The sequence below is a fragment of the Apis cerana genome, linkage group LG11, assembly GCF_029169275.1.
Source record: "Apis cerana isolate GH-2021 linkage group LG11, AcerK_1.0, whole genome shotgun sequence".
NCBI lineage: Eukaryota > Metazoa > Arthropoda > Insecta > Hymenoptera > Apidae > Apis > Apis cerana.
In genome coordinates, this window is record NC_083862.1 from 8,743,790 (window position 1) to 8,766,210 (window position 22,421).

Consider the following 22,421-nt stretch of genomic DNA (forward strand, 5'->3'; position numbering starts at 1 on the left):
GTATTCATAAATTGTGATTTTTGAATGATAGTTTTGAAAAATAGGAATAGGAGAATTTTTATGTTTAGGAGGATTGGAAGATCGTTTATTGACAACTGATGATATTCGATTAACATAATTTTGTACGATCATAATATACAACAATAATGTAAATAGAAAAAAATTCGATATAGGTACAATTAACAGAGATGTTCCAAATTTTTGATCAATTTGTGTATTAATTGTGATGCTATCATACTTCAAATATTTATTAATTTTTACGATAATTATTAGATTTGCATAAATAACAATTCAAAGGTTACTTGATTAATAGATTAATTTTCGTGTTGATCGAACAGATTTATTCATTTTCAAGTATAATTATATACATTAAAAATAAATAGAATAGTTCATTTTTTTTAGAATAACATAGAGTAATAGAATTATAATACTTATATGTATTCTTTAAAAAACTAAAATTTAATTGACTCGTAAGAAACTTGTACGAATACTGTTAACCGTTAATTTAAAACTATCTAACGCATAGTATACTGTAGAGCGCAATAACTGAACAGCTGCAATTACGGTTTAACCACAGCTACTTACAATAATTACTATCTATTTGCTCGGCAAAGTAATGTCTTAATAATCGTTTCAGTATTAAATTCTTCGTTTTATGAAATACGTAATTATAATACGTAATTAAAACTGTTTAACCGAGAAAATTTTAATATGAGAGACAAAAATATTGCAATAGATTTCGATAAATATTTCGAACGTATTAATTAAGAAATTAAGAAAGGATCGAAATAAGCAGTAAAATTATAAAAACATTACACGATAATGTAATGTTCAATTATTATTAAAACATTCTCTGTAAAATTGAATTGATTAAGACGCATAAATTAATTTAAAATTAATTAAAATTAATGACAAAAAGAAATAAAATGATTGTTTTAAATATTACATAAAATTTGATACATCCTGTATCAAACGCGCATTATGCTTTTTATTTCCATTGCTGCAACCGTTCCTGATAATAACGCGACGTAGCAACATTCGCGATAGAACTTTCATATCTCATTAAATCCCATTTAAAAAGCCGGGCATCAATGCGAGAAAAATCGCGGACAAAAGAATGGAGTGGAAAATCATGATTCGATCCGATAGAATGAATTCCGATCGTGCACGAAACGTTTAACAACGGAAGTATACATACGCGTATATATGTGTGTATATGCGTACACTCGATCGTAAAACTGGTTTTCGAACGAGCTCAATTAACTAGCCGCACGGTGATTTACATCGGTTCATTTGGTTATCTAGTTAGCCGGGATGAAAGACAAGTGAAAAGAGGAGGACGATGCACGATACATATTTTCTAACTGGACTCGCCAGATACCGAACGGCGATTCAAAAGTCAACCTTGAACACCCGTCGGATATGGAAATGCATCGGCCAGTGCTGTAATCGTGGCATGTTTGTAGGTACAGTCAACCCTGTATTACACTTCGTGACAAAATGATAATATTTACGATTTTCAGTATTTTTCGAGATTTATGTAAAATATCTTTTCGAATGATTACCTATACACTTTTACATTCATCAAAAGTTTGGAATTTCATAAAGTTGAGAATTTCTTCTCAATTTTATTGATGTTAATACGAAGTTAATTTTATTTGATTCTATAAATTTCATGAATTTTTATAGATTGTATATAGTATACAAAATTAAGAAAATTTTAATTTTATTTTTTTTTTTAACTCTATAGAATATAAAAGATGATTAAATTTTTGCTATGTTTATATATTTATTACAATAATTATTAATAATCCTCGAACTGTTTTCAATATGTTCTCAATATTCGAAATCATCTTACAAGAAATATTTGCATTAGAGGGTTGACTGTACTACTACTTTTAAAGTACCATGACCAACATAGCGATTAACTTACTTAGAGCAATAAATCGCAGTCGTGAGATACGTGGAATGAGCTAGAAATATAGAATTTTATCTGTGATCGAATTCCACGTGAATTTGATATGCCTCATTAACTTAACTCGTTAACTGGTCAGTATTTAATAATATAAACTTTTTTTTTTTATAAAAAAAGAAAGAATATACCAACATTTGTCGAATAATTCTAAATTTAATTTCAAAAATATACACAATGTAAAAAAGTATCTTTTGAAAATATCTTCATTCATCATTTCAAACACTATCTTCCCCGAGAGAGGATGAAATCAACTTCGCCACTCGATTCCTTTAATCGTATCGTAAAAAATTCAGATCCACGCTCCAGTCGATCTCGCCGAGCACTATATCAAATCTAGTACACATATGTTACTGGATAACTCGTTGTACGGAGGCTGTTAGAGCAACGAGTGAATCACGCGTTTCACAGAGAATTGTTAATTAACGAATGTGTCAAATTTAAGGATGGACAACAACGCGGTGCTTTCTACCCCTCGTTTCCTCGTTTTTCTTCATTTACAAATAATCTGTTAAATACATCATTGAGAGTCGTGAAAGGAGAGGGATGAAAGAGAGGCGGCAATTGAGATTCGTTTCTATAATAGTCCGTTTATTCAACTCGTTTAACTTCCTTGACGCTCGATCCGAGCTTAACGCGGCGTAAATTTTTGGCGGTAGCGAATGTTGAATTCAGATTCGTTTTCGGTTGAAAAGACGGCTATTCGCGCCTCGTGGAATATTAATTCGCGGTTTCCACTTCTCCTTATTTCGTAATATTACTGTTGGTAAAAGTTTTATTGGAACTCTGCTAGAGAATTTGTAGACGGTGTTTGAATAAAACATTTAGTTTGTTTTAATGGAATTTATATATATAGGATGTTTTGTGCGTAAATGATATCGATTTGAAGGTAAAATTATATGGAGAAAGATTCGTGTAATTCGAAAAATTCGATTTTGCGATATTTATTAAACATGAATTAAAAAAATAGGATGGAATGGAATTAAAATAGAAAAAAGGAAGAAAAATTAGTGTAAATTATTTTTAGTTTTTATAAAATTAATTTTTAACTATTTTGTATAATTTTCTTTATTCTATCTCAAATCTAGTCTGAATTTTTTTTACGTTGTTGTTTCATTCCCCTTGTTTCATTCCATTTTATTGTATAATTTAAACATGGTACATGGTCCAGAAACGTTCGATACGATAAGAAATGGAAATGATTTTATTTTAAAAATTTCAATTTTCATACAAATTCCAATTCCAATATTCCAATTAGAATCGGAACAAATAAGATACGCCAATATTAACAGTCTAATGTAAGTCCAGACTTTCAAATAGAGTAGTAATAGTAATAGAAAAATGAATGAAATTGATATAAATTAAGTTATAATAGAATTCTTGTTTTCAAAAATCATATTGAATAAATCCAAAAGTCGTAGTTGTTATAAGCGTATCGAATCGTTCCTCTAATTCTTACCTAATCAATCGACAATCTATAAAAATATATAAAACTTGAACAGATACAATTTATAATTCACAAAAAAGTAAATTTGCCCAAAATTATTTTTACATCAAGATCTTCAATTATTTCATCGAAACGGTTGATCGATAAATCTAAATCGTTGGTAAAGCGACATGTCGAAGATTTTAAACGAGTTCAGATACAGCAATCGACGCGTAATTAGACGTCGCCACGTTCGATGTCCAACACCCCCGGATACGTTCATTACGACCTTCGATCGCAATACGAGAAAACAATATATAAACCCGTCCGTCCACGATCATAACTGCATCGCCGCTTTTATAATGCTCGATTATTCAGTCGTGCCAACTGTGGAGCAATGTTATTAATAAACCTCGGGGCACGGTGTTGCGCGCGATCGATTGTTGGTAGGCAGACATCGTTTGTCCCCCGATAAAGAATTCCAGTCAGCGACGATGCGAAAGCGAATCGCGACCGGTGATATTGTTTATTAGCCCGTACACGGTTTGATGGTGAATTGATTAATCAGGGAGAGGAGGGATTCTTTTTTTTTTTGGCCAGAGATTTGTTTGTAGCGGATCGATATAATGTGAAATTGTCATTCCTCCGACAGTTTGAATTTGACGGGCCAATGGCGTCCCATTCAATTTTGTTCCGTCGTTGATCGAATCGCGGAGGGGAGGAAGAAATTTGTCGTAATAGAAATGTCACGAGACGTTTGTTATTTGAGATGGAAATTATTAATGATAATTGTTAATAATATTGGAGAGAAAGTTGGGTTAGTTTTGAAGGTAATTATAGGATGATATCATTGAAAAGGGGAATAATTTTTCCTTTGGCCTCGGAAAATTGATCTTAAAAATTCATATAATACATATTATAGAATATTAAATTAAAAATAAATAGATGGAATAAAAATTTATTTTGATAAATTCAATCTTGAAGTACGTGTACGGAATGCTAATATAATTTGCGATAGAAATATTAGAACTTGGTTATCAGTCATCATGAATAATCATGAATTTAAATTCGGAAAAATTTCGCAGAAACGTTTAAAAATGTAAATTTGATATTTGATTGAATAAATTAGAGTTAGAATTTTTTCATAATATTTAAAATAAAAAAAATAATATTTTAGTAAATAAATAATGTTGGAAATAATCCACGATAAATATTGACATTTTAAAATTACGCCATTCTAAAATTATTTTTGTTATCCAACAGGAAAAATAAAAATAATAGATAGAAATAGCATTTTAACAATACAATTTTTGGACGTGTAATAAAACAGAAAAGATTACAAATCATCATATTTATATAGTGTAGTAAAAAGGAAGCTAGAAATAAATTCTGAAAGATGAATTTACTCGTCAAAATTGATGAGAAAATGATCGTTACACGAGATAAATCTTCGTTTGTTTTTCACGCGGATTTCTTTAGACGAGAACACTGAATTGCAATAAAGACTTATTGTTTTCGAATGGACATCGTCTACCGAAGTTTTTACGAAATTTTACGGAACTGGATTGACACTGTCGTTCGTCTAAATAAAGAAAACAAAAGTTTTTCATCAAGTCTGATTGTCCCATTGATACAATTGTTCAGCGATAAAAGATTTTAATCACGACTGATTTAGCTGGTGTCGAATCAATCGTAAAATGTTTCTTTCCAATGACATTTCGTATTGTTATTATTGCTCGTGCGTTTGATTTAAATGATATTTTTTTTTAAAAGATTGAAATCTTTTTCAATCTATTTAAATTATTCAATATAAGATAATATTCATAAATTTATAAAATAGAATTTTTTTTAAGTTCATTTCATTAATTTTCTGTGTTATTCTGTTCAGAATAAAAGTTAATGTTAATCTTAATATTAATCAAATTTACATTCAAATATTTCGTATTTTATATTTGATTAAAAAAATTATTTAATTCTATTTTATGAATTTATATAATATAGATGATGTATAATCCTAAATGTAAACTTATCGAAATATTTATAATATTTTTGAAGTAGGGCATTCTGAAAAAGTATTTCTCAATTAAACGAAATAATGAATTTATAAATGGAATTAATTTTATTTTATTTTATCATTTCACATTCATTGTGTTAAACGAAGGAGTCTTTGAGACGATAAATTGTTACTTACTTAGAAAATCGATCATCCTTATGGTACGTTAATTCCATCTTTCCAGTGTAATAAATTAAAAAAGTCTCCACACCGATTCTGCATCACTGTCAAATATTGAAAGTCATAACTTCACAATTCTTTATGACCTACATGCGTTTCTCGAAATCTCGACAGTAGCGTGTAATAAATAACACGACAAAAAGTTTGAATTGCATTCTTCGTATGCAGTTCTGGTTCTTTACCAGATTTGAAAATGTCAAATTCACGTGTATCAAAAGAATTATTCAAGTGTTTCTTTTAAATTTATTTTATTCTTTGGCAAAAAAATAAGGAGAAAAAATTGTAACTAATAATTTTTAAAAATTTTTGATATTATCTACCAAGTTTTCTTACTTATATTCTGTTATTCCATTTAATCCTCTTATGGTTTTATACTTTTCTGTGATCGTTTCATCTTTCATTTCCTAATTTTTAAAATAAGAAATCCTTATCCTAAATCTTGTTTTCGTGTTTTTTTCAATTTAACTATACGGTCATTCAAAAAATCCCTTTTAAAACAAAAAGAAATTTTTTTTATAACTAAATTTTATAAAATATTTTTCGATTAAAAATATATTTTTACTAATTTTTTCATTCACATTAATTATAATAAATAAGCCTTCTTTTCATAGGATTAGTAAACTAATAATTGAAAAAAGAAGGAAAGAAATTTTAAATTTATGAAATATTATATTTTTCATTTTTTCATTCAATATTAGGTTTGACAAATAAATTTCCAAGAAGAATAACAAATTTAAATAGCTTCAAAAGTTTTTTAATATTATTTCCATAATTTATATCCTATGTTTAAATAAAAGTATTTTAAGATATAACGCATTGTTACAATTCTTTCGAAAAATCGCATTTAAATTCTTTCATAATCTCCACTAAAATTTATAATATTACATTTAAAAATTAGATTAAAAATAATTACCACGAAATAATTATGGACATATCATATATCGACAGCTTTTGAATTAACAAGAACGAGTTATGGTGACGATTCCGTTGTATAACAATTCTATCACAAGAGTTTAATCTTTCAGCTGTAAGAATGAATGGTGAAAACACAAGATTGAGAGCACGAATGATGAACTCCCGTTATAGAATTCTGATTACAGCAACGAGACTGGCGGAAAAGAGGAGGCTTGTTTCCCTATCGGTTCGAGTATACACGTCACATCCGCTTTTGAATATCTGTTCCTTCATTTCAGATTATTTAACGAATTAATTTTTCAATAGAACGATAATTTTTATCGCGTTTTTATTAATCTAATGTCGAATCGGAAACGATGTGTTTTCATTCATTAATGAATGATAAATGATCGGCATAGTAAATGATCTGTTCAAACGATATTTTAGTATGAAAATTAAGTTTTGTATATAAGCTTTTAAAAATTAAATTTTTTTTAAAAATAGTTCTTTAATGTTAAATTATTTTTAAATTATTATTTGGGGATAAAATATATCAAAATTTATTTTTTACATAAATAATTTTGATATTTTTGTTTTAGTAACGTTTTAGTAATTAATAAGGAAGAGAATTTTATGTTACGATAATATATAATTTTTGTTGAATTTTGGTAATTCGTTATTAAATTAGAATAGATTGAAAATTCCAAATAGAAAATGGATAAAAATTTCAAAGAAACAAGCTTCAGTAAATTAAAATTGATGGTAATCGTATGTGTTGTCGATTTGCATATACGCAGAATTATCGAACAATGTTTCTTTGATGTCAGTTCTTTGAATTATCAGCATTCTCTATTTTAACGTTTGACAGACAGTTTTGATTCACACATGCAAAGTGGTTGCGAAGTAGCGTAAAGAACAGACCAAATGTTATTATATGGCGCCTATGGTTTTATTGTTATTATTTGATTACTGCTCTCACATTGGAACAGCGCAATAATTATTTCATCACATGTTTTCCTTTGATTGTTCTGTCAATACATATTGACTTCAAAGTGCATTTTATAACGATGCAAATCCAATTATTAATTTTAATTTAATATTGTAAAAATTTGATTCAAACGATTATTTTTAGAATATTTCAATTTTGGAATTCATTCAAACATTTTAATTTTAAATTTTAAAATGGTAAATTGTAAAGAGAATGATATAGTTCCGTTAAGCGAACATTTTTCGTATTATTTGAAATAAAATTGTTATCATTCATAGAAATAATTGTGCGAATATTTAATTTTGATTTTAAATTTTGTATATAATATAACCTATTATAATAATTTTTATAATAATTTTAGTGACGTTTCTTCATATTTCGTGCCATCTAAGGTTTTCATGCATACATTACTAATCAAAAGTTTGAAGCTACTTACTTACTTAATGAGAAGGGAACTTGAATTTTATAATGAAAAAATCAGAGACGATAACTTTTATTTAAGTTTTAATACAATACTCTCAAATCCTCTTATTAACTCCTTTTATTATTATTTGCAAAAGGAAAAATATTTATTATGTTAATGCCATAAAAAGTCTACGAACAACTAGTGAACTATATTGTTCTCTTATTTCATTTTGTTTCATAATTCGTGAATATTAGAAGTGATCTCAAACTTTTAAGAGGTAATATCATCTTGTTAATATTCCATTACGAATAAAATAATTCATTCTTATTAATTAATATAAATAAGCATTATGGTTGTCATCTACTTATAGATGCTTTTATGTGTCACGAATCGTTAAGTATATCGTTATAATGATAGTATAATAAATATCTAATAACATTATTATAATTAGAAATATCTTTATGATAATTAAAATTAACTAAATTATAATAACAATAAATATTAATGATTATAAAATTCTCATTAACTTTTTACTCGTATCTCACTTTTGCCTTTATCAATGATTGATTTATTTTTGCTGTTGGAAGTAAGCAGTTCACAATAATGCACTGTTAGCTAATCACAGTTATCATCACTAATTCTTTGAATTGCATTTATTTTAATCTGTTAGGGGTCAACTATGTATTAACACGAAGCGATGATTAGTAATTTTTTTTTCAATCAATTTATGTTATGATATATTTTGTTTGTTTTTTTTTTTAAATATTGTTCATGAAATAACTTTTGTTCCTTTTTTTTGTCTAGATAGTACAATATTGGAAGATTAGAAAATTCTTGAAATTCTCTTTTGTAACTAAAATTTTAATTAAATCCATTAAATACCATCGCCTTTTTCCGATTCAATCGTATTTTTCTTTCATTAAAAAGATTTCTTAGGTTTATGGAAATATATTTAAGAATCATTGTTGATAAATAATAAAAGAGCAATATTAATAAATCACTTTAATAAATATCAGATTAACAACAAGACCGAAATTGTAGAATATTAAGAATTTTTTATGTACCCGATTGGCTCATAAAAATTCCAGACTATAATAATCTTAAAAATAAAATATATTATTACCACAATATCTCTCTTAACGAGTTAATCCAAAACCAGTGCAATAAAAATTATCATCCCATTCCTCCTTATAATTAACGTATACACAAATATCGACGAATACAAGTTCACACCAAACATATAATAGTTACGCACCATAACCGATACCATCGATTTCCTATCGATCCAGGATGCCTCGCTTAATTCCTTCCAACTCCCAAAGCAATCCGGAAAAACTAGTAGAAAAACGATAAAAACAAAAGAAAAAAAAAAGGAAAAGAGAAGAGAGAAAGTACGAAAACGTGCAATTTCGTCGCGGTGGCGGTTTCACTAAAACGGATTTAGCCGGCGGCCGCAAGATGGCGACGCATTGCCCGGCGCCGGGCGTCGTGCCGGTGGCAGTCGCAAGGACGACGCCGTCGCCGCCACGTGGGGAGCGAATTTGAATCGGCCGCCACCGGCTGCTAGCTTCGTCGTAGGCTCCAAGTCACACAGACCTCGCTCGTTCACCACCACGTAACAATCATCACTTTCGTCCCGCTTCATCCGACCATTTCATTCTGATATTTCACTGTTGTCAAACATTCTGACTCCACCGAGTGAACCGGCAGAATGTAAAGCCGCGGTGAGAACGGTTTACCACTTGTTATTCGTACTGTTACCGAAGCGGGAGAGGAAAACATCTGGAGAAAGAAAGAGACGGGCTTACGTGTATAGTGGTGGAAGAGAGAGAAAAAGACTAGATCAGCGTGACGAAGTCTAGTACGACATTGTGCCGGCAGCCGTGGAGTAGGAGGAGGTTAGGAGGGAGAAAAATCGAGAAGGAAGCGGCAAGTGTCACGAAGGGACTGTTGTCAGTGAGTGGTGGACCGTGGAGTCGATTGGGCTTGTCAGCGGTTGAGACGTGGTCGAGTTTTCGAACGCGATTGGTCCCTGATTCGATCTCGTGGTAAAACGTGGAAAAAAACGATTCGATACGGAAGCGTGTCCGAAATAAGGAATCGATCGAAAGAAGAAGATCTTTGAGGCGGAAGTGCGTTGACCTTGCCTCCCGGTGCGACCTTGGAAATTGGCGCCACCGTCGGCCACTTACAGTTTGCGGTTATCGAGCTGAAATCGAGTGTGTAACACGACCTCGTTGCATTGAACTTCAACTTGAGCTTTCGATCGGTCGATTCGAGCGCGGTTCGGTAGTCGTGAAGTGATTTTTTTTTTCGCGAGTGTTTCAAACCCTTTCGTGTTTGGAGATTTTCGTATTGAAGGTAGAGACGAGTAAGGAAGATTTTCCAGGGAGAGATATACGCGGACGAGATTAAACCATCAAGTCGGATGGAATGACTCAATATGCGGTCTAGGTAAATAGAATAATCGTGAATTATTCTCGAAATGGATTTATTATGTAGTTCAATTTGGGATTATCATTTATTATTTCAGTTTGTTTTGAACCGTTTTGCTGGATTTGATGATATTTTGCGAATAATGATTAATATTTTTTTAATAGAAGGTTTTCTTAATCATTGATAAAAATTTCGAGATTATATATATAATCATAATACATAAAGTGTAGGTGAATATTTTTACAGTATGAAATTAATTTTTTTTTATAGATCATTAATCATATTTGTGGCTATTTTATAATACATAGATATATTTTTATTATATCTATGTATTATAGTGAATTTAAATTAATTTTTAAATTAAATTTTCATTCTTTTCATTCTTTCACAAAAGAATTCAGAATAATTTTCTTGACACGTGCTTTCTATTTTCTACTAAATATAAATAAAAATAGATAGTAAAGTAGATTTAATTTGATTTAAAAAAATTTAATAAAAGATAGTACTGTTTAATAAAACGTCAAATGTATCTTTCGCAAGTGATAAACTATTCGTTTCGCTGACAAGATTTTATAAACAAGATCTTTGTTAAAACAAGATCTAATTTAATTTATTTCTATGCATTACTTGCATAAAATTGCATTAACATTCGAGACAATTGTTGATTCTCTTTTCTATAATTTTTATCATAATCTTTTCTCATCTTGTTTCATATCAAAGTTTTCATTCTTATCGTTCATAAAAGGCTTTAAGATCAAAACGAAATAAAATATACCAAACCTAATCCACAAATATAAATCACACTTACAATTTCTAATAGTTTAGTTTAATAATTTAATTGAATATCTTCGAATATACACCATAAAAAAGATCGTATTTACAATTTCCAAGTGTTTTCCTTTGTATCTTCCTAACTCACAATTAAACAACGAATCGAAGGGACGGATTATGGATCGTACGAGCCACAGGTAGGTTTTGAAGGGATTGGAACGCCACTTGGCTGATTTTGCGGTTTCTCACCACCTCGAGTTTTCAACCTTCGTCGAGGGTAAACGTAAGAACGCGTCGTGAGTGGTTTTCACGGTTTCTCGTCGTACACTCGTTACAACCAAAGTAACCACCTTACGTGGTTCCTCGCAACGTGATGGTCGTTGGAATCGAAAGAACTGCGACGTAAGGGTAGTTTCTCGCGGTCGTTACAACCGGAAGAACCGTGAGTCGTAAAATAGCAAACGGGGTCTTGAGAAATCGTGACTCGTTCGTTTCTCTGGAAAATCGGGTTTCACAGGTGTAACTCGATTTCTTATTTATACATGCATGAATGGAAGCAAAGGAAAGGCTTTCTTCGGTCCGGTCATTGACCTCGAAATCGTTTTCCATCCTACCGGTTGCGTTTGCTCTTGCTGTCGCGTGTCATTGATTGCTTTGTCGCTTCGTAATTCTCGGTCTTGCGGATGGAACGAGTTGCACCGGTGAAATTTTTTATTCTCTCATTTCTCTCTTTCTTTGATCGACCATTACCATTACCCATCGCATTTTGATCGATGTTTATGCGATTTAATTTACCTATATACGATCCGTGTTGTTTGTGTGCAATTTATAATTCGTACGGGCATGAATATGTAAATTCGTGTTTGGAATGGTTGGAGCTTTTCTTTTTTTTTTCGATTACGCTTTGCGAAGATAAATTAATCGTTGCATGCTCGATTAAGAAATTGAGATATGTCATATATTAAAAGTTAAAATTAGTAAAAATTAGTAAAAAATTAAAATAGATAGAGTTTTATGAATATATAATATTTATAATCGCATATTTTGATTAAATGTTACTCGTAAAAAGAATAACAAATATTCATTGTACTATAAATAAACAAATTTAGGTAGGTGTTTTTATTAAAGATGATTTGATTAATACGAAAATAAATGTTACATATTCGATATTTTTATATAAATAGAAATCGGATTTATTGCAAAAAATATAGATGATTAAATTTTTAAATAGTAAGATTTCAAATCTAATAATGATAATTTTAATCGATTGTTGAAAATACATCTATATTTCTGATATAATTGGATTTACAAGATATGGATAATTGAATTTTATATCAAGCCACTTTTCAGAGATTCAATAATAATGACTGTGGAAAAAATCTTTAGATTTACTCGTATCTTTTTTATACCTATATTCCTTTATTGTAATTTTTGAATGAATCATAAATATTGAAACGAAGAAATAATCTTCTCTTTTTCTCTTATCGATTGTCCAAGGTATTAAATATTCAGTCGCATTTCTGGATAACTAAATCTGTTTTTGGAACACTCATTCTCAATTTAAAATCTCTATGTTCGTTCTAATGAAAATTCAATCATCTATATAATAATATTTCCATGATCAATTTCCTTCTATCTTTTATCAATTCTTTAATCCTTTATATTCATTTAATAACTTAATACAGAGAATATGGACGATTAAACGAAAAATATTTTTATTTATAAAAAAAGTAATATTAATGGTCCAGGAGTGTTCGATATTTTGTTTTAATTAATTTTGATAAAATAGTATAATAAAAATTTTTAAAAAATATTCAAAATTGAGAGAATTTTTATACTTTTTTTTTAACAAGATTTGTGAGTTGATTTATTTCTGTTTCAATAAATAATAAAAATAAATTAGATTTTATTTTTATTAAGAAATGAAAGAAAAATTATTAGAACGTCATAGATTGCCGAATTTATTTCGACTTATTGTATTTTCGAAAAAGTTTATTGATAAAGATAAAAGATAAATTAATTTAATAAGGAATAATTTACAATAATCTCAATTCACGCATAAAAATTAAAATGGTCTTCGATTTTATAAAATTCCATTGAAGTTGATTCTATTTTAGAAATAAGAATGAATCGAAGGTATATTTTTAACAAGCGAGATCACGATATTTGTGAACATCACTCGTGACATTTATTTAGTATTCTTTGATCTCACGAGAAACCTTTTTACTAATAACTCTATGAAAGAATAGTTATTAATAGTATTATTTGATTTTATTTCATCTACTTTTATTTTCGGTTGACCTCGTTGCAAAATACATCTCGTGGAAAGATAAAGATCACGTTAAAAAGTTCACCGAAATGTTACATTATACTCCAAGTAGCTCAGAAATATATGATGGATTTTTTGAATTAAATCAGTCACATTCCGAATAACTGTATATTTAACTATAGACTAAAATATATATGATATTATAATGAGTTCGTGTTTAAAACTGTTTAACTTTAAGAAAGAGATATCGGGGTATATATTAATAAATTGAATTGAACGAATATAATTCGAAATAATTCGAATGTTTGGAACAAATTTATATTTATATAAAAATAATCGAATAAATATGAGGAAAATTTTAAATATTTGAGCACGAAAGAATAAAATTTTCGTTAAAAATATATTGTATCGATTCAATCACGATGAATCATTTAATCCGAAGGAATCAAAAATAATTATAATATTCACTTTCTAGTCACACGTAAGAACGATATAGCAGAAGTACTGCATTATAAACTGTCGTCAATAATCTAATTTAAAAAAATTAATCATTAATCAAAAAAAGAAGAAACCTCACGCCAACTCACCACAACCTCCCTTCAAAGTACTCACTCACCTTCATCCTTCAAACTTCTTCCTCTGAAAACCTCTTCTCGCCAACTTTCTCATTAAAAACTCCCCAAAAAGAAGCTGTAAGAAGCAATGCAACGTATCGAACCTCTACTCGAAACCTCTACCCAGAAACCACAAAGAACACTATCATACATAAACCATCGTACAAGCTAAGCAGCCAGATTTACATTACACGATGTCACGAGGCGTATCGCGTATACCTCGCCAATAAAAAGTACCGAAAAATAAGAAGAAAAAAATAAATAAATAAATAAAGTAACGCATTAAGGCTTGGTGGTGCATTACGCGATGCCGTATTAATCCTGTCTGTACAAGAGGTCCAGAGGCGTTCGCACTTGCCATGTTTTTCGGTTCACCGACATAACTCACCATCCTTGCTCTTTTTGGAATTCCCCGGTTGGCCACACTACTGGTAGAGCGAATGTAACCGAGAAAGAGACGAGGAAAATGAGAGATAAAAATGGGGTTGAATGTAGGTGAGAAAGAAAGGAAGAGGAAAAATGAGAAGAAACGAAGACAGTAGAGTAGAAGTGAATATAAGATAAAAATAGGTGAGGTTGAAAAATAGAAAAATAGAGATAAAAATAAAAAGGGAATATAAGATCGAATGAATGAATAGAAATGAAAAATGACATTCGGATAATTTTTAGAAATAGTATATCGTAATTATTATCAGTTTAAATGGATTTAAATAGAAATGATAATTAAACATGGGATTTATTAGATTAATATACTTTTTTATAACAAAATTGCACAATTCTTATATACATCGCATTCCACATCATAAATAACAAGTAGCAAAGGGATCGAGACAGGAATAAGATCAAATGTAACCGGGAAACGGATAAAGTGGAAAAACGAAAAAAAGATGGACACAGGAATGTAAATCTATCTCTAAAAGCGACATAAAGGAACGAAGGCAGGAATACGAATCGAGGAAAGAAGATAGATATACGTGCACCTGTTAAAAGTGTAAATCATATTCCATATTATAAATTATAAATAGCAGTGCGAATAAGATCGAGTGTTGAATAACCGAGGAACGAACCAAGAGAAATATAAGAAAAAAAAGTATAAAAAGGAACCGAAGAAGTCGAAAAGAGGCGAAGAGGAAGGAGACGCTGAGGAGGGGGAATGCCAACGTAATCGAGACGAGGAGGAAAACGGAAAAGGAGAGTTAAAGATGCAAGTGGGAAAGCGAGGTTTGGACGAGAGGGATGAGGGTGTAGTAACACACGTGGCACGTGACGGCCGCGTGTTAATCCGCGCGGAGTGTATTTACGAGCACGCTCGCATTCGGCGCACGTGTGCACGCGGCAGCTTTAACGGGTAGCTCGTAAGCGCGAATACCGTGTTGCGCGTTGTTCTACATGGAGTCATAGATAAAATCTACGAACGATGTCGCTCTGCCTCCTCCTTGCAAACGGCTGGCTGATCCATTTTCAGCCCCCGCGGAGGATTCTTCCCGCCCCCGCGAATCCGCCTCGTTTGTCCCGCCCGAGCTTAACCGCTTCGATGGAAAACGACCGTTTTTTCCCCCTCCGGTGTAGATTACCGCCAATTTGTGTCCCAACGATAAAGGATTAGCTTGATCGTTACGATTCTCTGGATGGGGAGGATCGAAAGGTTTGTTGATTGCTATAGAAATGGTTGGATGTTTTTTTTTTTATACGTATTAATTTTGTTGATTTTTTGAGGGAGGAGGGGAGAAGATTGGAAGGGTTTGAGTCGCAAGTAATGCGTAGATTATACAGGTTATTATACGGGGTAAAATATTTTGGGATTTGATAATAGCGCGTTATGTTGAAAGGAGGGTGTTTGTTGGATGTAAAATTTTCTTGATTTATGACGTTGTTTTGGAGAAATTTTATCCTTGTCGAGGAATGTAGCCAGAAATGTGGTTTATTGTTTGAAACGTGTCTGACGTGGAAAGTTATAAAACGTTTCTTGAAATGAAGGTGTAGGTATGTAGCATGTTAAATGACGTTATGCGACGCTCATTAATAATTTTGTTAATTTGTAATATAAATGAGCAGGTGAAAATTAAATGTTTGAAAGTATCGAAAGGGAAATATTAGAAATATTATAAAACTATATAATAGATTATACTAAAACGAAGAATTCTGTAATATTTCTTTTTCTTTGTTTTTTTTTTTTTTTTCAAATTATGTAGATTTTGTCGCCATAAAGGAAATTAAAAGAAATTATTAGGAAATTATTATAGGAAAGAAGAAGTTTTGGCAATTTATTTAAATAAATACAATATTTCGTATCGTTCTAATTAAATTCCTCATTTCTCTCCCCGAAAACAAGATATCGTCTTACGTTTTATTTAAAAAAGAAAATGACTATTCAAATCCAATTACCAAAGAATAAATCGACGAGATTACAATCCCCCACTCTGAAAATTCAATGAAATCTCGAAAAAAACTCGCTCGTACTTGTTAAGTCAGTAATTTCGTTCCACGAACTCGAAAAAAAGCGTTCGTTTTCCCCCTGTATCCGCGCGAGCAATTACAGTTCGAAAAGAACGGTTCTCTCGGTGCAATTCACTGTAAAATTGATAGAGAGAACGACGCTGCTGCTGGTAAAGGTTTCTGAAAGGGAAAGAATAATTTATTTCCATACGACGAGTCGACGCGCGAGCAACTTTTGTAGCCCTTTCCTCCAACCCGCTCGAAGCTTCGCCGTTCTATCGTCCATCCCTCTTGTAATGTAAGATTTCCGGAAAATTGAAAACACCGAATTATTCATGCCTATCTATTTTATACGCAAGTCAACGGGGCAGAGGGTGGCGGGGAGAGGTTGAATCGGTTCGATGAACGTTGTCGATACGCTATACACATCCAGTCGCGTTGTTTCTACGCGAGATTAAATTCGAAAATGAAAACAGACAATTTTCATCGAGTTTCGCCGATGCGCCGGGCGAAAATTAGATCTAACGGGTGAATGCGATAACGGCTTTGTTTGCCGGTTAACAACGTTATTCCAAACAGCAATGCGTTTCTCCTCGTCCTCTGGAACAATGTTTCCCCATTACACCCCTCGTTTTTACGGGATTTTTTATACCTGTCCGCCATTCTGTTCAATGTTTTGATTCCTCGGGATAGTCGAAATCTTGTGATCGGACGGATGGAACGGGATAAATATTTCGCGACATGTTGACAGAAGTTTATAATTCGTACTTATTTTCTGAGTGGAAATATTATTGTGGTTAATTAGATTTGTATATTTGAGTGGCTAATTGCGCGAATTTTACGTACGTACGTCTATTTTTTGGAAAATTTAAATTTTTACGTGTTTAATTTAAATTTGTTTTAATCGTATTTTTGTTTATCGTATGTTTTTGAATTTTTAAACTATTTTTCTTCGAAAAACTAAGCGGATGTCTAGATTGATATCATGAATTTTTAAATGCCAATTTTGTAAAAATTATGTTCATATTTTTGAAATTGTAGCAGGTTTAAAAAATAAATCGAATAATTTTGTAGTCCTTCTTTCCGTTAAAAAAGTGTATTGGCGTAGGTTTTTAATAGGAATTTTAACTGAAGATTGGTAGCATTGTTTCTTAAGCGACTCAATAAATATTTTACACGCTATAGAATTCCAGACAATTTTTTCGAACAAGTATTTATCAACGATAAATTGAAGAATGTATCTTAAATGGTATTTCAATTTCCTCTAATAGAATCATTTAGTTGCGAATTGTAGTATATTTTGCTGTTAATTATATAATTGCAAAAATTATATTAGATAAGAAAAAGAGAATACACATTAAAAAAACGTAAATCGTATTTATTGATATCTAAACCAATTAACATCGATAAATGAATCGTCATGGAATTCTACATTATTATTCTATATTAACCACACTTTATTACAATCTTCCATTCATTACCTTTTACCTTACATTTCCACAATATCTCATTACCATGAAAATCATTCCCTAGATACACTTAACTATTCCACGGAGCGTACAATTAAACGCACTGTGACGCAATGAAAATTGCGAAATGCAGAAATATCATCGAACCTCGCCTCTGTAGAAATGTACATTCGATTTTATACTTATTCAAACTTACTGTTCGTAGTAATGGGTCTGTGATACTTTTCAAGTATCGATTCTTGATAGCAAAGAAACACATCGCAAGCCATACCATTTATTAAGAAATTTATTAAGAAGGGATTTTATTGAATTAAATGGAACTGATCATTTTTTTTCTTTGGAGATTAAATTTTAACTTATTCGTATACGAATAAAAAGATTCTAATATATTTATTGGTTAATAAGTTTGAATAATTAAATTGCTAGCGTATGTCGATTTCAAATTATTGATCTTTTGATGCATCATAAATCTTCAAAGAATTAATTGAGGAAATTGTTTGAAAAATACTGATATTATATCCATCACTAACTATTCGTTCTTTACCTATTCACGCATATTTCAACCGTTCATTCCTCTTCTCGAAGATCACGCCTCTTAAAGTGCCTTTCCTCGCCTTTACTCGATTTGATTCGCGGCTAAGACCAACGAGAATTATTGTTAGACATAATACGTTTTCCAAGACGGAATCAGAAACGAGAAAGCGGCGAATAAATGTCGTTCAAAAATGGCGAATAAATGTGACGTGGAGGGATGTGAGGGATCGGTTAGACGTTGAATAAGAAACGTCTTCTTCGATTTGACAAACGAAATTTTATCTTTGGTAGAATTTTACGATTCGGTACAATTGCATGAATAATGAATTTGAGAGGCGTGGCTGTGGTGTGGAATAAAATTAATCGAGGAATTAAAGAATGCACAATGGAAGAGATTTAGGAATTCTGCAAGGCATAATGAAAATGAGATGTTTAAAAATTGTTGATTAATTAGTTTAGCGATTGAATGCTGATCTTGCTATTTATAATATATATATTAAATAAAAAAGGATTTTATACGTATATATTATTATTTTAATTCATAATTCATTAGAGAATATTGTAATTTCGTATATAATAACAAGATAAAAAATAAATCTTTGAAAATTTCACATCTCTGTTTATCTCTATAAAGTTTATCGTAAAATTGTAGCGTATCGAAAATTGGACGATAACAAATCTATAACAGTTGCAATCAGGCCGCGAAAAATATTCATTGACTTTTTTCGAGAAGAATTTCCATTCATGTCCGAGTAACTAGCAATCAAGCAAATTTATACTATCGTGCTGTTCTTCGAAAAAATATTTTCCTTTATAAATCCAATAAAAATCACTCATATACGGATTAAATATAAACAATGAATAGATTATAAAAATTACTCAATTAGCCTTTTCTTTCATGTGTTTGATTTAATATAAAAGAATCTTGCAACAACTTATTGATTGTCGAAAAAGCAGAGTCCGCAAATGGATGTTCACGCATGGGTGTATTATATTAAGCAATTTCGATGCTTGAATCTCATAGGAAATATACGTACACATAGTATCGATATCGTAAATTGTGGAAAATGGCCAACTATATCCATATTCGCGTTGAATTGCCATTTTCCATACGTCCAATCGTTTTCATTTCATTTTAACTATATTTTTTCCCGTGAATATATTATTTCGAAGGTTTACGAAAGTTAACTCTCCAATTTATGGCTTTTCAGACGCACGCCTCAAAATAGTGCAGATTTGAATCGTGGCACTTCACACTCGGTGTTATAACACTCGACTCTGTTGCGATATGAATTGCATTTTCGACGAATTCGCGAAGATTTATTATCGCTTCAAAGGCTGATTGCGCTTTGTCTAAACGGCTTTCGATGTGGAATAATAATTTAGAATTCCTTTGTAAAATTATTCGTAATGAGATAGCGATACGAAGTAATTTTTCGTCCATTTAGATTATCTTTTATGATATTAGATTTAAATTTATGAATAATTTTAGTTAAATATAGCATAATATTTTTAAATGATAGTTGATTGTTCGATTTTATTAATTTTTTTAAATATAAAAGATATAAAATAATACAATTTTCGAGGGAATAACTTTTTTATCATCGAAATTTTATTATTTTATTTAGTTGTTGACGAAATATATTAAAATTTATTTTTTTATCTATTTGTAATTTTTATTAATCAACAAAGAAAAAAAATTAATAAAAATATAATAATGGTTAATTAAGTGAAACTAGAAATAGATCAATGATTTGTTGGAAAATTTATTCTTTCGGAAAATAGTCTTTTGAGCTTTTTGAATTGAGCATTCTTCTAGAGGAAGCAATATCTGATAGGAACATAAATAACACTTGAAAGGTTTGTTCGATTTTTGTATATATATATATTCGTAGGAGTAACAAATAGGTACATTTTTTCATAAAACTTGGTATATCTACGCCATCAATTAATAAAGATGGATATCTTTCCAATATTCATCGAAAGGATGCATTTGCCTATCCGAATTTCCAATTATTCTACTCTCTGTAAATTCTCTGTAGTTTTCATGTTAAATTCAACTTTTAGTATCCTATCGAAATTAAAAATTTTATTCCAATTTTTATATTTGTCTTGATTCAAATCGATATTAGATCCAGATATATCATAAGTTTATTGTAGATAGTAAAAAGATAATTATAAAACAATATTTAACTTTATTTATCCAGTGTTTTAAATCAAATCTCGTTCAAGCTGTAATTGCTTAATTGAGTCGAGCAGAAGCTTATGTTAACGATCAGTTTTAAAGGAAAGTTTATATTGAAGTACTGATGAAACTCCTAATCCATAGGATTTCGGATGGTAGAAATTGTTTTAGAGTTCAATTTACGATTTCACTTTCGATTAGAATCTTAGAATCATTTCTTGCTCTAGATTAAACTGAATAATTTCTATATTATTATTAACGATGTTTAATAATAATTATTCATAAAATTAAATTAATTATTTATTTAATTTTTATTTCATATAAAAATATAATTAATTATTTATTTATTCTTTTTTCGATAGTATTTTTTTATTGTGAAATATGTCGTATTGTGATATCATATACAATATAATATTATAGTTTCAATTTTATTAGAAGTCCAATATAGGTAAAAGATTATTAAGATTTCACGTGTAAAACTTTTATCACTGTATAAAAAGAAAATTCTTCTCAATGTCTACAAACCTTGGACATGAAAGTTTTGACCTAGTTTCTATTAGTCAGTTTCCGGTGCATCTTCCGAATGACATTTAATAGTAATAATTTATTTAATCAAAAAATCAAGTATTTTTCGATTTATAATTTCAAAATAACGAAATATTTCCTCATCCTCTCGAATAATCCGTCTTTCTTTGAACTCGATCTTATCAATCCATTTTCCATCCCTCGCAACCTGTTATAAATTGTCGATGATACAAAGTGAGATAAAAGTAACTCATAGTAACCAGGTTTTGCGAAACCAGTTCGCGTGCCGTGATAAATTAAGTTCAAAGCGTGTAATCGTGGAAAACGATGATAGTTCGTGGCGAAATAACGCACAATCGTGTTGGTATACCCACAAATGAAACTGCTAACATGGCATTTATTTCGAAATCCGTGTGAGGCGATGGCCCATTAACGTCGAGTTTATCTTTTTTCATTTCGCGGGGTAGAACGTTTTATTCATCGATTGTGACCGATATTTTCGAATCGAAAAGTGTTAATTTATCAGGCAGCGAAAGGCTAGTAGAATTTTGGATCCGTAATGCTTTTATATTAAGCGAACGAATATTTTCGAAAATTCTATTTTTATTCGCGTATGACATTTTTTGGCCTGTAAAACAATAATGTAACGGTCTAATCAATATGGAATTTGATTAAAACTTCGTTAAAATGGAAATGACTTTGACAAGGGATAGGTGTATCGTTCAATACAATGTGAGAGGATGGAGAGAGGAAGATGATTTTTGAAATTTTTCTTTTTTTTTTAAATTGATATATCGCGAGAAAAATCTTAAATTATTGATTTAAATTGATGTATGATTAAAAGGAAAGTATAAAAATATGAAGTAAAAATATAATCGTATAAGAATTAATTAGTTTTATTCTATATTGAAATAACAGTATGCGAGAATATTTTTTGATATATTTTAATATATCAAAGAAACAAAATATTAGATTACTATATTATAATTTTTTTTTCTTATTTATTGAGTAAATAAATAAGCCGTTTAGATTAATTTTCTTCTACACAATGATAATAAAAATGCATACATTTCTAATAGAAAAATATAGCTTCATGAGATTCTTATTAAAAATCACCATTATGGACAAAATTCTTTGTTCTTTGATTCTTTCTTGAAATTAATATTTACATACTCTATCTTGAAAATTTTTAAAATAATACTATTTGATATATTATAAAATCTTAATTTATTAATTAATAATATAATTGTAAAACAAAATTTC

The 22,421-nt window shown here is 30.1% G+C and overlaps 1 protein-coding gene across 9 annotated transcripts in view; it reads left to right on the forward strand.

Moving 5' to 3' along the window:
• Nucleotides 1-9,423: 9,423 nt before the first annotated feature.
• LOC107997743 (collagen alpha-1(XVIII) chain) overlaps nucleotides 9,424-22,421 on the forward strand; it is a 324,989-nt gene continuing 311,991 nt past the window's right edge. For all 9 annotated transcript variants that reach the window (XM_017056538.3, XM_062082618.1, XM_017056542.3 and 6 more), the window contains exon 1: nucleotides 9,424-10,373. In XM_017056538.3, the coding sequence (XP_016912027.1) occupies nucleotides 10,363-10,373 (11 nt within the window). In that variant the 5' untranslated portion in view covers nucleotides 9,424-10,362. The remainder of the gene's footprint in view (nucleotides 10,374-22,421) is intronic.